This window comes from Hipposideros armiger, unplaced genomic scaffold (assembly GCF_001890085.2).
Source record: "Hipposideros armiger isolate ML-2016 unplaced genomic scaffold, ASM189008v1 scaffold_45, whole genome shotgun sequence".
In the NCBI taxonomy this organism is placed as follows: domain Eukaryota; kingdom Metazoa; phylum Chordata; class Mammalia; order Chiroptera; family Hipposideridae; genus Hipposideros; species Hipposideros armiger.
The window spans coordinates 3,592,519-3,607,629 of NW_017731395.1; the positions used below are offsets into that span (position 1 = coordinate 3,592,519).

The 15,111-nt window shown below is 42.5% G+C and overlaps 1 protein-coding gene across 1 annotated transcript in view; it reads right to left on the minus strand.

The window, feature by feature from the left end:
* Positions 1 to 2,146: 2,146 nt before the first annotated feature.
* The window catches only part of DUSP10 (dual specificity phosphatase 10), a 48,862-nt gene continuing 35,897 nt past the window's right edge, over positions 2,147 to 15,111 (minus strand). Inside the window, exons 3-4 of the mRNA XM_019639667.1 lie at positions 6,944 to 7,315; positions 2,147 to 3,423 (exon numbers count right to left, since the gene is read on the minus strand). Coding sequence (XP_019495212.1) covers positions 3,158 to 3,423; positions 6,944 to 7,315 — 638 coding nt within the window. The 3' untranslated portion in view covers positions 2,147 to 3,157. The remainder of the gene's footprint in view (positions 3,424 to 6,943; positions 7,316 to 15,111) is intronic.

The following is a 15,111-nucleotide window of genomic DNA, read 5'->3' on the forward strand; positions in this document are numbered from 1 at the left end:
GTCTCAAAAGTTGGCCGACTCCTGTTCCAGAAGGTCTAGTTACTAGAGCAGTTTACTAGCATTCTGTCCTAGTCAACTTCTGAAGTGGGATTCGGGTCCTATTTTTTTAATACAATACAGTTTTTCGTTTTACCATAAACTCCCACGTTCTCGTTTCCCATATTTTATTACCCTTTCAGAAGGCATATTTCCTCATTTTCTGTCAACATGTGGTTGCTGGGCTGTGTACATTTCTTCTTTCATTTCTTTCCTTGCTCATGTCCTCCATTTGTCACCTTCCCGGCTCTCCCTCCTGTCCTTGTCTGACAGTACCTACCACAAGCTCTTTCACGAAATGTGAACTCTGTATTCTGGCTAACATGCATTCATTGGAAAGGTATTAACTGTTGAAATAAATTTACATAGAGAAGCTGGAGCTGTTCTGTTCAACTTAAGGTGGTCATGCCTGCTGTATCTGTTTTATTTTAATTAGATAGATTACAGGTTCATTCTATGAAATCATTAAGTTCATTCAGCATGGTGCAAGCCTTGCTGGACTCTGAGAATGATACATGCATTGGTCAGAGACTCTTTCTTAGGAAGATAATACTCCAGTGTTCCGCAGCTCAGGCACCTAGGGAGGCCCAGAAACCTGAGGAGTCCGGTTTCTAGGGCAATGGCTTGGTTATTCCATATGGTTTTCATGAAAGGGTTATAGCATTCCTCATGAAGAAATGGAGGCTAAGTGACTCAGAACAAGTTAGCAAAAAAGACCTGAGTCTCTCTCAGAATTCTTGGTATGCTGGCTGGCAGGGTTCCTATCTGCCCCAGGATGGTCTTTTTCTCAACATCATAAAGTTCAAAAAAACGTAAATCATTTTCATGTGGCTAAAGAAGAGAAACTGTATTGATTCTTCTCCTTGTGAAAGAAAGAGAGGAGGAGGGATGGGATGGGGGGGGCGGAGAGGGAGGGAGGAAGGGAATAAGCCTTAAATTCTATCAGAAATTTAATATTTGGACTTAGAATAAACAAAAAGAAATGTCTAATGAATCACCATGTATTTTAAATCACTAACTATATATCTAGCCAACTCCTTAAATATGCTCTACCACCAATTATTAGTCTGAAGAATAGAAAGCACCAGGAGAGATTTACTTTTCACTTGATGAATCCTCTGTCGTAAACTCAAATAATTCAAAACAGCTCTCAGTGCATTCCCATTAAATTCACTTTCCACTTTTCTTATCAGAGAAAAAGTTAAATCGCTTCTAGTAGAAAAGCTATTTTTAAAAAAATAAATGTCAAATACATTCCATTATCACACGTGTAAGCGAACGTTCACACAACCGTGTCAAATGTAGTCCTACAGAACTGGACATACCAGATTTCTTCAACTCCGTGACTCGGCCCAGGCAAATTTCCGTTTGTTGTCAATCTTCCCTACGGCCAAGGCCCCCTAGACATCCATTTTCATAAAACGTAGAAAAGGTTTCGATTGCATTCCTCCCCTACTCCCACCTGTCTGTGAATGGGGAACCCATGGAATACCAGCCATGTATGAACCAAGTGGGCAGGGAAGCGGTACTGATAAAGCTGACCTCAGTTTTCCAGCAGAATAGGAAGTAGCAATTTGCTTCAGGGCGTATTACATGGTTAATGTTACTAAAAATGTCAAGTGAGCAAGTGGCAGCGAAGGGCGGAGGGAGGGTGTGACCGTCAAGAACGTAAAATGGCAGATGGTCAAAAATATTGATCAAATAGCCACTGGGGAGGTCACAGAATTCTAACCAAACAATCTGACAGTGATCTGCTTGATCACCAAAGCTCAAAGGCTGGCGTCGAGACTCCTCATTTCCTAACGTGACTTTACCTGAAGCTCTGCCTACATCAGAGGAGTTACAATGTGCAGAAGATGGCGGAGCTGTGAGAACAGAGGAAGTGACAACTGGGCAGGTCGATATGAGAGCTCTTTTGCTTCCTTGTTCATTCTCTCTGTGCCACACTGAGAACAGAGACTATTTTCCCTTCCTCATCTTTCTTTCCCCCTATAAAAAAAACACACACGTGTTGATTTCCAACTATGTGACATGGACAAGTTACCAGAGGTAAGAGGTGACTGAACCTGAGTTGAGCAAAAGAGGAGGAAAAAAGACACGTCCCAAGATGAGTTTCATTTATATAATGAAAATAAATTTTTACACAATCAACAGAAACACACCCAGTTGTTTTTTTTTTGCGAAAAATATTTTTAAATAAATTTTTGTCTTTTTTTTTTTTTTACATTCTGATATACATATGTAACAAGGTTTATGGCACTGTAACCAGAATCAAATCCGAAAAAAAAAAGTAAACAAAGGAAAAAGGTGGGAAGGAAAGTAATTGGTTTTGTTTAATTCCTTTCTATCTCCAAGCTGGCAAATTTGCACTATTTGTCTATCATTAGGTTGCCAGCTCTAACTTGCTTGCACACTCAAAACACCATATTATTGTACAAGAAGCCAGTGAAGGCATATGATAGAATGGTCGGTACCTTGCTATTCCAAAAAAATCTCTTAGCCCCCGAGAGGGGAAAAAAAATATAATTATTCAGAGTATGAAACACACAAAATCAATAGTATCCTTCGTCTCTTTCAAGAACGTGGAGGTGGAGGGTTCTTAGACCACTGATGCTTAGACTCTTTGCACTGGTGAGAACAGGGCTTGGTTTGGTAGGGTTTCTGTCTTCTGTATGGATGGCCCTGGCACATCCCAGGTCTTCATGATTCAATGTCTTTACTACTTAGTTTTGGTTCTTTGTAATTGGTTTAAAGTGTAGTATCTTCGGTCTATGAACCTGCACAGACTATTTAATCATAAACTCTACAAATAGCTTCAAAGGAAAAGGGGAAGAAACAAGTTGTAGTATATGTATATTGTTGGCTTAAAAAAAAAAAAGACTTTTTTAGCCTCCCTGCTTTATCAATTCTTAGGAAATAAATCTCAACGGGCATCAAAAGGTAAATTCTTCTCACACTTGTCAAAAATAAAAAGTGTTTAAATGAGTTTGTTTCCATTCACAAACTTTAACCCCACCAAAAAAAAAAAGAAAAAAAAAGAAAGAAAACAAACAAAAGACTCCATTCTGCTTCCTCTTTGTCTCCTAATGGAGAACAGTAATCCTTTCCATCCAGATTATTGTCACACAACCGTTTCCACGCCCATCAGCTTTGGTGTAAGGATTCGCGGTGTCACACCGTTATTTAGGTCTTCCTCAAACTCCAGCAACTGCCCCATGAAGTTGAGGTTTGGGGAAATAATTGGTCGTTTGCCTTTGACAAATTTGTAAGCATCAGTCATGGTCATCCGTGTGTGCTTCATCAGGTAAGCAATGACGATGGTGGCAGAGCGGGACACCCCGGCCTGGCAGTGGATAAGAAGCCCCTTCCCACACTGGTGAGCTTCCTCTGGAAAAAGGGAGAAAGACAGGTGAAGGGAAGGACTTGATCATGCCATATTTCACAGAGAAAGAATAAATTTAAATGATTTTAAACCCAAGTATAATTTACTAGTGAATTGTATATGTTTATGTCACAACCTCCAGACTTGGCTAAAAGCAATCTTTGCATGAATAAGAAGACACATTTCTACACTTAAAGAGATGGCTAGGAGAAGGACTCCTTCATAGGAGCAGTTTACTTCACAGGTGATGGCCGCTGACTGAAGCTGGTGTCACAACACAATTAGCTTCCATGTTCACCAAGTTACTGAGTAAGTAGACCCTTCTGAAGAATCTTAATTCCTGGGGCGGCCGGTGAGCTCAGGTGATTAGAGCGCAGTACTCATGACACCAATGTTGCTGGTTTGATCCCAACATGGGCCACTGAAATGCGCCCTCCACAACTAGATTGAAACAACTACTCGACTTGGAGCTGATGGGTCCTGGAAAAACACACTGTTCCCCAATTAAAAAAAAAAAAAAGAATCTTAATTCCAATTGCAAAACTGTGCGACTTACCAAAACTACAGTTATTAACAATGTCTCTCCGACCTGTGACAGAAAAAAACCCAGTTCTTTCTACTGTAGAATTGCTCTGTATAGGAACTGGCACTGAAGGATGAGAATTTCAGTCTTACTGAACTTTGACCAAGGTTAAAGGAACAAAACTCAACTAGGAAGTTACTGCGTCCAGCCTCTTACCAGAAAACCCTATTGTTGCAAGGTTAGCTAAGGCTTGTGGTGCCCAGGCACAGCGTGTCACCTACATCTGAACTGTTCACCCCCCTCTGCAGCCATGTGTGCAGGCCCCACACGGCCATGATGCCAAAGATGGAGGCATCCCAGCAATGGCTCAGAATCCAAAGCAACCAAAAGAGGAAATACTCTGTAAGTTTTCAGATGTATTAAAAACTCGGGAGAGGAGCTTGTGAGCACAGCCCGAATGGATGGTTAATGACGCCTCTAGACTAAAAAGGCATCTGTGAAGGAACACCGATCAGATGCAGAGTAGGGAAGGTCAGCAGGGTGAGGACAGTCATGATTTAACCTGCATTGTTTCTATTGGCTGGATACCTGTGTGTGGGCCAAGAAAAGTAACATCATGCAAGTTTTCATTTAAAAAAAACCTACGCATTACGCTGACTTCTCATAGGTAACAGTATTTTAAGAAAGTATGTTCCTTTTTCAATGCCTTCTCTGTAGCACACACGCGTTATCAACTGCCACGCCGAGACTAGAAATCATGGCGGTAAGAAGGGAAGCTGCTAGGTTTGACCACTGGTTCCCCCATCCACTAGATGAGCGACCTTGTGTGGGTCCCGTAACTCCCCTGAACCTAAATCCCCCTGTCTGAATAATGAGAATAATACCAACTCACCAGGCTTAGGGAACATGGGAATAATATCATATGATTTAGAAATAAATGAACTGGCATTCTTAAGCTCTAAAACTAGACTCTGCATAGTTTGTATTAGACGCTCAATAAATGGTATTATGCTTATAGAACCTGCTGTGTTGTCCTTAAAGCAAGGCTATAAGATTTTCATTTATTCAATGGTACAACAATGAAACTAAAATTGGGCAGGGTGTGACGCCGAATTGATTTTCAGGTGAAATGCTGTTTGTTATTTGTTTCACATCCCATCTAAAAAACGCTGGTAAGCCTGAAAAACCTATAAGGAATGTGGGTGCTCTGATTAAAATCCACCTAGAACGAGTGTATCACATGCTACTCACTAAATGGAAAACAATTTCCTAACTTCCCCCAACTGAAGTCAGAATGAAGTCAGAAAAATTGCAATAACATCATGTCCCAACCAGGAAGTTCCTCATCTACTTGATGACAAATACTTCTTCCTAGGGGCTCAAGGTTTGGTTCAGATATTAGTAATAAAGAATGTGGGGTGACCAGTTAGCTCGGTTGGTTAGAGTGCGGCGCTGATAACACCAAGGTTGCCGGTTCCATCCCTGCATGGGCCATTGTGAGCTAAACCCTCCCTAAAAGAGTCAACTATGCCATTGTAGCAATGAAAGCAATGTGTAACCAATGACCATGGCTGTTCCCCCAATAAAATTTTTAAAAAAAGAAAAAAAGAATGTAAGGTACCTTTGCATCCACAAATGTCGCCAGTTGGGAACTAATAGAGCATTGTAAGTACTGCCCAAGTGTATTGTAGAAAGGCCTCTGGCCTTGGAGTCGAGGGCCCTGGGTTCTGGTTCCTTCTCTGACACTAAAATTCCTATGACCTTGGAGAAGTCACTTTCCTTTTCTGAGTTCAGTGACCACTCAGAATTTCCTTCCGGACTGATCACTCCTGCATTGAAGGTACAATTAGCAAGGAAACTTAGCTGGGCAAAGTGGCCAGAGCAAACTCTCCAGCAAATAGCTGGAGACTCAATGGCTGTTAGAACCAAGGCTTTTTTTTTTTTCTAACAAAAAGGGCACCAGACATGAGTGCATGCTCCCTGGGACAGAGGCCAATGACAACTTGCTGCAATGTTTAGGAAAAGTACTGGGTCACCCCTTTGTGGCTGGAGTCACTTGAAAAACATTGGTGAGGATTTCCTAGGTACCAGGTGTTCCCCCAAAGGATCATTTGAGCCCTACTACAGTTTGAGGCTACAGAAGCAGCAACATGTTAAAGTTAGGATTGGTGTTAGGCTGGCCATGGCTTCCTTCTGGAGAGTAAAGCCTGCTGTACTAGAATATTCCTCCCTGGGAACTACCTGCGCTACACAACTTGTCCAAGGAAATCTAGTGCCATCTCACTAGCACTCACCTTCACTTTTGTGCCCAATGTTTAAGAACTGAGACAAAGCAGGTAAAGGAAGCAATAACTAGCCCCGGGCCTCCACTTTTCTCTGTCTTCTCTACATTGGTGTGATATGTAAAGATGTTCACTACGGCACTGTGTCTGGCTGAAAAAGATTCTTCAAAGGCAACCTTTCAGCAATGCGATCTTTGCCCCAACCTCATGCAAAGAGGCCACACCAACTGCAAATTCATTGAACTCACGGTAAGGGGGGTAGGGGTGACTTTGGAGTTGGTGTCATCGTCACTGTATTTTATTTCTTGCCAGGTGCCAAGGGGCACTGGTCGACCAGAAAGCCACAGCACCAGCTCTGTTCTCCAATTCCTCCCTCTCTGTCAATTCTTTTATAGAGATTATGTTCTAGAACATGTCACTGCTGACCCCCTACCATTTTTTTTTGTTTGCTTTTCATTGAGAACTTGAGGGATGAGGATTTCTAGTTGAATGGATCCCAACCAAACGGAATTCCTGCTCTCTGCTATCCATCCTGATGGCTCCAGTACACGTGATAGGTTATGGCTTTAGGAGAAGGCTTGGGCTGCACCAGGCAGCAAAGCCTGAAACCTGCTCAGAGCAGCTCGTTTTGAAACCCACTCATCTTGAACTTGGTATCAAAGCAAAAGCCAGAGAGGAAAGGAAGGTGGAAGGGGTGCATGTCCCATGGGAGGTAGTTACCAATGAACTCGAAAGCCTCTTCGAAGTACTGCCGGAGGTTCTGTTTGTTGCTGTCGGTGGCCGGCAGCCGCTTGTAGTTGAACAGGCCTTTCTCGTAATGGTAGAGGGGCAGGTGCGTGGTGACGTTGATGATGTAGCCGATATTCAGCCGCTGCATGGTGTCCAGGTCCTGAGCGTCCTGCTCGTTGCCAAGGAACAGGAAGGGCAAGATGGGCGTCAGCTCCGCGTTCTCGATGTCGGGGGTGGTGGGGATGGACTGAGGTAGCAGGCTCGAGGCCGCGGACGCGCCGCCCCCCACCTCCCGGCACTCCTGGAGCTGGAGGGAGTTGTCACAGAGGTTTTCATGGTTCTGCTTAAAACTGCTAAGTCCACCTGGAACAAAAGCACAGCAGCAAAATGACGATTTCTAGAACTTCTGGGCTGGCAGCAAATACCCCTCTCCCCATAGGAATGAGTGTGCGTCGTTGCTGATTATCTGTATCTATATCTATATCCATATCTATATCTATCTGTATCCAGCAACAACACACACACACACACACACACACACACACACACACACACACACACACACACACACACACACGGGTGTATAATCTCCATATATTTTTTAGTAAAATCACAACAAAAATAAAAGTCAATTTGGAGACCCAGGACAAGCTTCGGAGACATCACTGCCATGGGGTACTTGAGAAATGTGATCTTTATACAAACTGGGGCATGGTCCCCTGGAAAGAATTCCACGCAGCGTCAGGCAATTTCATTAGCATCAAGTCGGATCAGCCTCAGAGAGCCACGTGCTCAGTGGCCTAGAAAGGACCTTGCACCTTGGGAGGCAGGAAAGGCACCTATGACCTCCTCGGGCACAGAACTTCTGCCAGCATCCTGGCACTGCTGGTGTGTGTCTTGCACCCTTAATAAGCTCAGCTCACCCGGGATGACAGCTTTGTCCCCAACATAGCAGAATGGCTCTGAGCTGGGCTCTTGGAAGGAGATTACCTTAGCTATAATCCCAGTTCCACCCCTTCCTGGCTCTGTGACTTGCGGAAGTTAATTTTTCTCTCTGTGCCTCAGTTCCCCCATCTGTAAAATACGGACCATGGCATCTGCCTCTCAGTGTGACTGGGAGTCTAGAATGAATGAATACATGTAAAGTCCTTAGCACATTGCCTGGTGTACAGTATCAACTCAGCAAGGACTTGCTGTTCTTTATTAATATTATTTATATGATTGCCCACAGGTGGAAGTAGCCGAGAAATGCTTGGAAAAGACAAAACTATATCAATCTCTGACTTCCAGTAGGACACAATCTGAGAGCAGCCCAAATTTTTGCAGCCTCCTTCAGGGGCTTGTGCAGACATCAACCCATCGGGAAACCTCTAACAGATCCATGAAAACACACCTTTGAGCTTAAGGCTCTGCTCTGCCTTTAAGTGTTATGGGTATCGTGTAAAAAAGCTCAAAATTACACCAGTGTCCCCATTTTTAAAACGCAAACGTCCCCCTGAACTGGTGCAGTATCACTTACAGGAATATATTTTAAGGAAATCATCTAACCAAAGATACTCAGCTAGATGCATGAAGATGTTCACTACAGAATTATCTGTTTTATAGGAAAGGCCATGTTTAAAAAAAAAATGAAGGGAAAACTTAATATATTCATCCAATGGAATATTATATAGCCATTCAAAGTTGAGAAAATATGAAAATAAAAGAAAATGTTTCTGTTTAATGTTAAATGAAAAGGCCAAAAAACATTCACTATACATGTGATGAAAAGCTGAGGGACCATGCAAAAAAAGCCCACTTGTTTAAATTAGAAAATGTATGGCTCATAGTTTGTGTAAATTTTTCCTTTAATATTTGTTAGATGCATCACGCACGTGGATAAGCCCACCAGATTATCATGAGGGTCAAATTATATAACATACAAGTAAGGGCTATGAAATCTGAATTGCCATTACTACCACCAAATTAGCTCTAATTCTCATCAAACTGGAATAGAGATACACTCTGGCCTTCCCTTTGAAAAGGGGGGGAAGGTGGAGAGCTAAAGCTCAACATGTTTACCTTCCTTTGACAGATGGCGTGACATCAGCCTTTGATAGTTTCAGGAGATAAGGCAGGAAATGAAAGTGTGAACAGGATATGGTTGTGTTGAAATAAGGACGGGAAGTCTGTCTGTCCACTAGATTCTGAACTTGACATATGTCCTTCTCTATTTCAAGTCTCATCTTTAGCAACCACAGCAGGAAGCTTCAGGCTGTAACCTAGCCCGAGTGTCATAGTCCTTCACCGGCCGGAGCACACGGAACTGGCCGTATAATCCAGGGAAGTCGTATTTTAAGGTCTGACAAGGACCCCAAGGGCACTCAAAGGGTAGTATTATTATCACTTCGCTCACCTGTAAGCAACCCACCTTTGCTTTTGGAAGAGAAAAATAAGAGCTATGAATTCATTTTAATTGATTTCTAGAAGTAAACCCAAATAAAATGTTATTAGTTTATTCTACTATGATAGCATGATTAAAAAAAAAGTTTGTCTGGGCCCACAGAGATCATTTTTAGAGGAGATAGAGGAAATGGAAAACCTGAAAAACTTCACTAGTGAATACATAAAAAAAAAAATTGAAATTACCCACTGTCACCATTGCAAACTCCACAAAAGAGACACTAAAAAGTTATTTTAAAATCTGCTCAGCCTGCCCTCCACAAAATCCAAATAAACAGTTCCACACTGATTCTGTGATGGGAACCTAATTCACTTTTTTTTCCCCCTAAGTAAAAGGCAGTTGTTACACTTTTCATTATAAGATGAGAGGAAAGAACAACAAAACAAACACAAAATAAGTTTATATAAGGGGGGAGGTGGAAAAAGACCAAACAAACTTCACTCTGTTTTTATTTAGTGTACACAAGCCATAATTTGTCTTAAAAGCAGCTAGTTAAAAAAAAAATGCACGCCAGAAAACCCCCCGCACAGAAAAAAGCAGCATACAGCTTTTTAAAATTCTGTCTCTACACCTCCTTTCCCAATGACATCAGCTGGGGGCTCCCCACCTGCCCAGTTGCCATAGCAGTTACACAAAGACACACAATGACATCAGTTGGCATGATATCAGCTCTTTGAGTGCAAACAATACAAGAAGAACTACTTTGTTTAAGGCCTTTGGTGCAACTGTGCTCTGGGGAGGCGATGATGTAATGCTAACAGGTGGCGTGGGCCTTCCATTTGCCTAATGGGGGGGAAAAACCCATGGGGGGAGGGGGGAGAGAATTTGAGATGGACAGACACAGAATGATCCGAATCACAGGGGGTGCTCACATGCAAACTTATGTGTACATTGCATGTACAAGTCATGTGGGAACTCTGCACGTAGCATATTTGGAGACGGAGTGGACAGGAAAGAAAATATTGTTATTCAAACATATTAGCTGGACAAGAAAATTCTCATTGAAGGGTATGAAGAAACGGTCTCCTGTGGCCAGGCGGTCGGCTGGTCAACTTAGGCAAGAGTTGTCGTGTTATGAACATCTATATGCTGCAGTAAAAGCACTCTCTCAGGGAGTGGTGTTTTGAAAGCCAAAGCAACCAGTAGAATCTCACAGCGGTGGCTTTTCAGAGAGATGTTTGTAAGAAGTGCTTTCTTCTCTGAGGGAGTGGAATTAGAAGCTTGGAAGGACGGAAGGGAAGGGGGCGGGTGAATACGGTTTTCTCCTCCAATAACTTTCCCCCTACCTGACCCCATCATACACCATTAGAGGACAAACTGACAGCTCACTTAATGAGGAGCTGTGACTATTTCCTATTTGCTATTATTATATAAGAACATTACAACACGGTAACCAACAATTGAAGTGGAGGCCCTGTAGCATCACGGTTTGAAGCAGGGGTTAGAGGCAGGCAGACCCTGGCTGTAATTGTGAATCTGCTTTATAAGAGCTGCGAGACTTGTTGCAAATCACTTCCCCTCATTAAGCCTCAGTTTACTGATCTGTAAAGTGGACATAATAATGCCTACCCACAGAGTGGTGGTACAGGAGGTTTATGTAAATACGTTGCTATGTAACCAGGCGTCTGGTCAATGAGGTCACATTACCCCCAGGTCATCATAGTCACCCTCACCTCCAGCTGACGTGTGCACACCGCAGTCCGTCAGAACTAAGGACGTAAGAGGGGCTCTGAGGCCCAACTGCTTGGGTCTGAATCCCAAACACTTAGCTACGAGACCTCTTGATTCCTCAGTTTCCCCATATATAAAACAGGGACAATATACTAGCAGTACCTACCTCACACAACTGTTTTGAGGATTTAACCGGTTACTAAAGTACTTTGAAACAGTCTCTAGCACACATGAAAGCACATTTTTTTTCATGGCTTTAGGAAACCACCGTGATAAAAATCTAAAGGAAAAAAAGAATCTGCTTCACATACAGACTCTTAAATGATAAGTGAGCTAATGTTCCAGAGTTTATCCTCTTCAAATCATATTTAAAAAGAACTAGGGACCCAAGTATCAGAGCAGTTTTAAAGTTTCCATCATATACTTTTATCATAAAGAAAGCGACAGCTTCTCATCCTTCCTAAATAAATACATCAGACTCCATTTCGTTTGTCCTCGCTTTCCCAATAAAGGCTGCATGTCTTTGGATTCTTGGTTTTTTCAGAGGAGGATTGAGTGTTTTAAGTAAAAACGCTCTCCTCCCTTCCAGCCCCTCCTCTCCCCCGTCCTCCATCCGGGTCCCCACCAGGCTGAGTGAGCTCCTTTAGACACAGCCGCTTGGAGTTATCAGCACACATATTTTCCAGGCATGAGAAACAATGCTGGAGGCAACACATTTCCAACCCTTATATCCAAGCTAGGTTCTCTGCCAAAATGAGTACTGTCAGCATGTGGATTCTGGGTGGTAACAAAGAATACCCAGCACCCCAAAGGAGAATACGCAGACCTACACGTTGCCAATTTCTCCCACCAGGTCGGTGAGGTGACAGTCCCGCTGAAGCAGTGGATGCTCCTTTTAGGGGGAAACCTCTCCTGGTGGATGCTTTTCGTCTCTTGTTGCTGTTTTGGCTACTGCCGTCCTACAAACAGAAGAGCCCTGTGGAATGTGACTCAGAAGCAGTGCTCTGGGTGGCAGATTCAAGAAACCATATCCAAATGCAGAATCTACGGGCAGGAGGCTTCCATGGTCTAAAGATGGACGGCACTTTGACACACACGCGCGCTTGTGTTTCACGCTAAGCTGGAACGTGAGCATTTTCCAGAATTTTAAGGAAAACCCTCACTGAAGGTCAGCAAATGGAATGAACACCCAAAGAAAGCTGGAGGGGGCCTAAAACTGAACTCTTTTAGAAACTTGCTGCAAGCCTACTGATCACCCCGTTTTGTTGCCTAGTTTCTCCTTCCTGGGTGACTAGTCTTTTAAGGTAAAATGGTACTTGGATGATAGTGGTTAAGAACACAGACTCTGGAGGCAGGCCGCTTGAGTTTAAAATCCTGGCTCCCAGCACCGACGAGCTGTGTTACCTCGGGCAAGTTATTTAATATCTCTATACTTCAGCCTCCATATCTGTAATATGGAAATAGCAGTAGTATCTAACCTCACCAGGCACTTAAGATGGATAAAAGGCTACATGAAGCAGGTATCATTACTACAAATGGGGAAGATATTGGTATAAAAGGGAGCCCTAATGGATACCACTTTGTGGGTCCTCCATGGAAACAAGTACATCAAAGCAGCCGGTCAAGATTCTATTCACACAAGATCTTTGTGGAAGAAAAAAAGCTTGGTTAAATTGAAGCTGATGTCAGGCTTCCAAAGCCGAAACTCTCAAAGTGGGGGTCAGAGTCACATCATGCTTTTCAGGGCAGAAAATCACCCACTTTAACAGTAGAATATTTGGGATACCAGCTAGATCCACAAAGATTCCTTCTACCTCTTGTTTTCCATAAACTGTCTTTATAGTCCATAGACACGACTGGGTATTTTACAGTAGGAATGATTTCAAGTTCAATAGCAGGTGGCATCACCTAAATTGTCTTATGATCCTGTCCCCAGGGACAGTGTATTTCTTTCCTAAGGAGAGGGAAGAAAGGGATATAGTGAAAAAAGTGAATGAGTCCAGGGACAGTGCTGTGTCACTAAGCGTCAGGTAAGAAACAAAAGGATAAAGAAACATTGTTGTTGCCTTGGGGAGACAGAAACTTAGGCGGCTGTGAGTTAAGTGGTTTTGCTGTGTGTGGGGGGGGAACCATGAGTCAGAAAAAAGAAACCCTGTGATCATGTCATTTGACTGTTTACAAGTAAAATGACCAATATGGGGAAAGACATAACAAAGGAGATAACATAATGCTTAAAACTCTTAAGTAAACCAAAAGCTCTTGAATCCAACTGAACATGCATTAATTATTGGGCAAATACTGTTAGGTGTTCCAGGAATATTTCTCTATATGTATGTTAGTCCCTTGCTTCATGGGCATTTTACCGTCTGATCTCTCCGGTAGGACATGTAAGTTATCTACAAATGTATTTTAATAGGCAACTCGAGAAGGCAGTTCATGAAACATTAGGCAGCAGGTAAAGAGGTTTGCCTTCAATTTAGAATGATGGCTCTGCCACATGCCAGCCGTGTGACTTTAGGGAAGCTATTGGGTCTTTCAGAACTAGCTTTCCTTAATTACAAAATGGAGGTACAGTAAGTCCTCACTTAACATCACAGATAAGTTCTGAGACTTTAAGCGAAACACTTATAAAGAAGCCAATTTTATGGGCGGCCAGTTAGCTCAGTTGGTTAGAACGCAGTGCTCATAACACAAAGGTTGCCGGTTCGATCCCCACATAGGTCACTGAGCTGCGCCCTCCACAACTAGAGTGAAACAACTACTCGACTTGGAGCTGATGGGTCCTGGAAAAAAACACTGTTCCCCATTAATAATAAAAATACAAAGAGAGAGAAACCAATTTTACCATAGGCTAATTGTTAAGAGTTAAGTTCCTATCCTCTTATGAACATTATAATGAAATGACATGAACTAAATGACCACATTTATTTGAGGACCTGCTGTACTCCTCCTCAGTTCTGTTGTAATGATTCCAAGAGACTGTGTGTAAAACACTCATCCTGGTATCCTGGTATCTTTATGAAAGCATTCAAACCCTGTGGCTATTTGGATAATAATTGTTGATGGAGTAGCAAGGATAACAAGAGCCCAGGTGGCCTGATGCAGGAGAATGACTGTGGACTCCATGGTCAAAGTCGGTTTTGCTCGAGGTGAGACCTTGAGAATAGTACAGTTGGTTCAGAGAAGTGAGGAAAAGGAGACCATCTGCCAGAGCCAGTTCCAAGCAAGGGAAAGAATGTCAAAGAAGTGGCCACAGGGCCCCACCTGCAGCCCTGCTCTTGTAAAGGTGGCCTTCAGTGTCCTTGGGTCCCATTTTGGACTCCAAAATGCAGGAGGAATTGGCACGCAGAATAGGGGTTGGGTCTGTGGTTGGTGGTCTTTACTGGAGACCTCGCTATATTTATTATTTATGTCCTAAGATAATCAAAGCCATAAGTCATCCCTGGCAAATTTTCTGGAAAGATAGATGATAGATAGGTAGATAGATAGAAGATAGATAGATAGATAGATAGATAGATAGATAGATAGATAGAAATTTTAGAAATAAAGATATGGAAAAAATTTTATATGTATAATCTGTTAACAAAATTCAGCTGAATAAATTTGAAGATCTAATTGGCTTTATTAAGCAATTCATGAATGGGGCAGCATCCCATCCAGCAACTAGAAAGATGCTCTGAGGGTCTGTACAAAATGCGAGGTTTTTATAGGCAGACAGGTGTGGCAGGTCAATTATTAGCAAAAGAACAGAAAGGAGTCTTTGTAGACCAGGAAATCTATTTTTCGGGAGGAGGGAATGGCATGGGTTTTATCATACAGATTACCTCACTAGCATGGATCAGAAAATTTCAGACTGATTGGTTTAAAATTCCACTCCTGGGAAAGGCCAAAATTGCAATTAGGTAGTTTATGAAGTTTTGGTTTGGTAATGTGGATTAGCAGAAGTGACTGCATTTTTGCCTGCTGGTTTAAAAAAAAAATTATATATATATATATGGAGAGAGAGAGAGAGAGAAAGAGAGAGAGAGAGAGAGAGAGAGAGAGA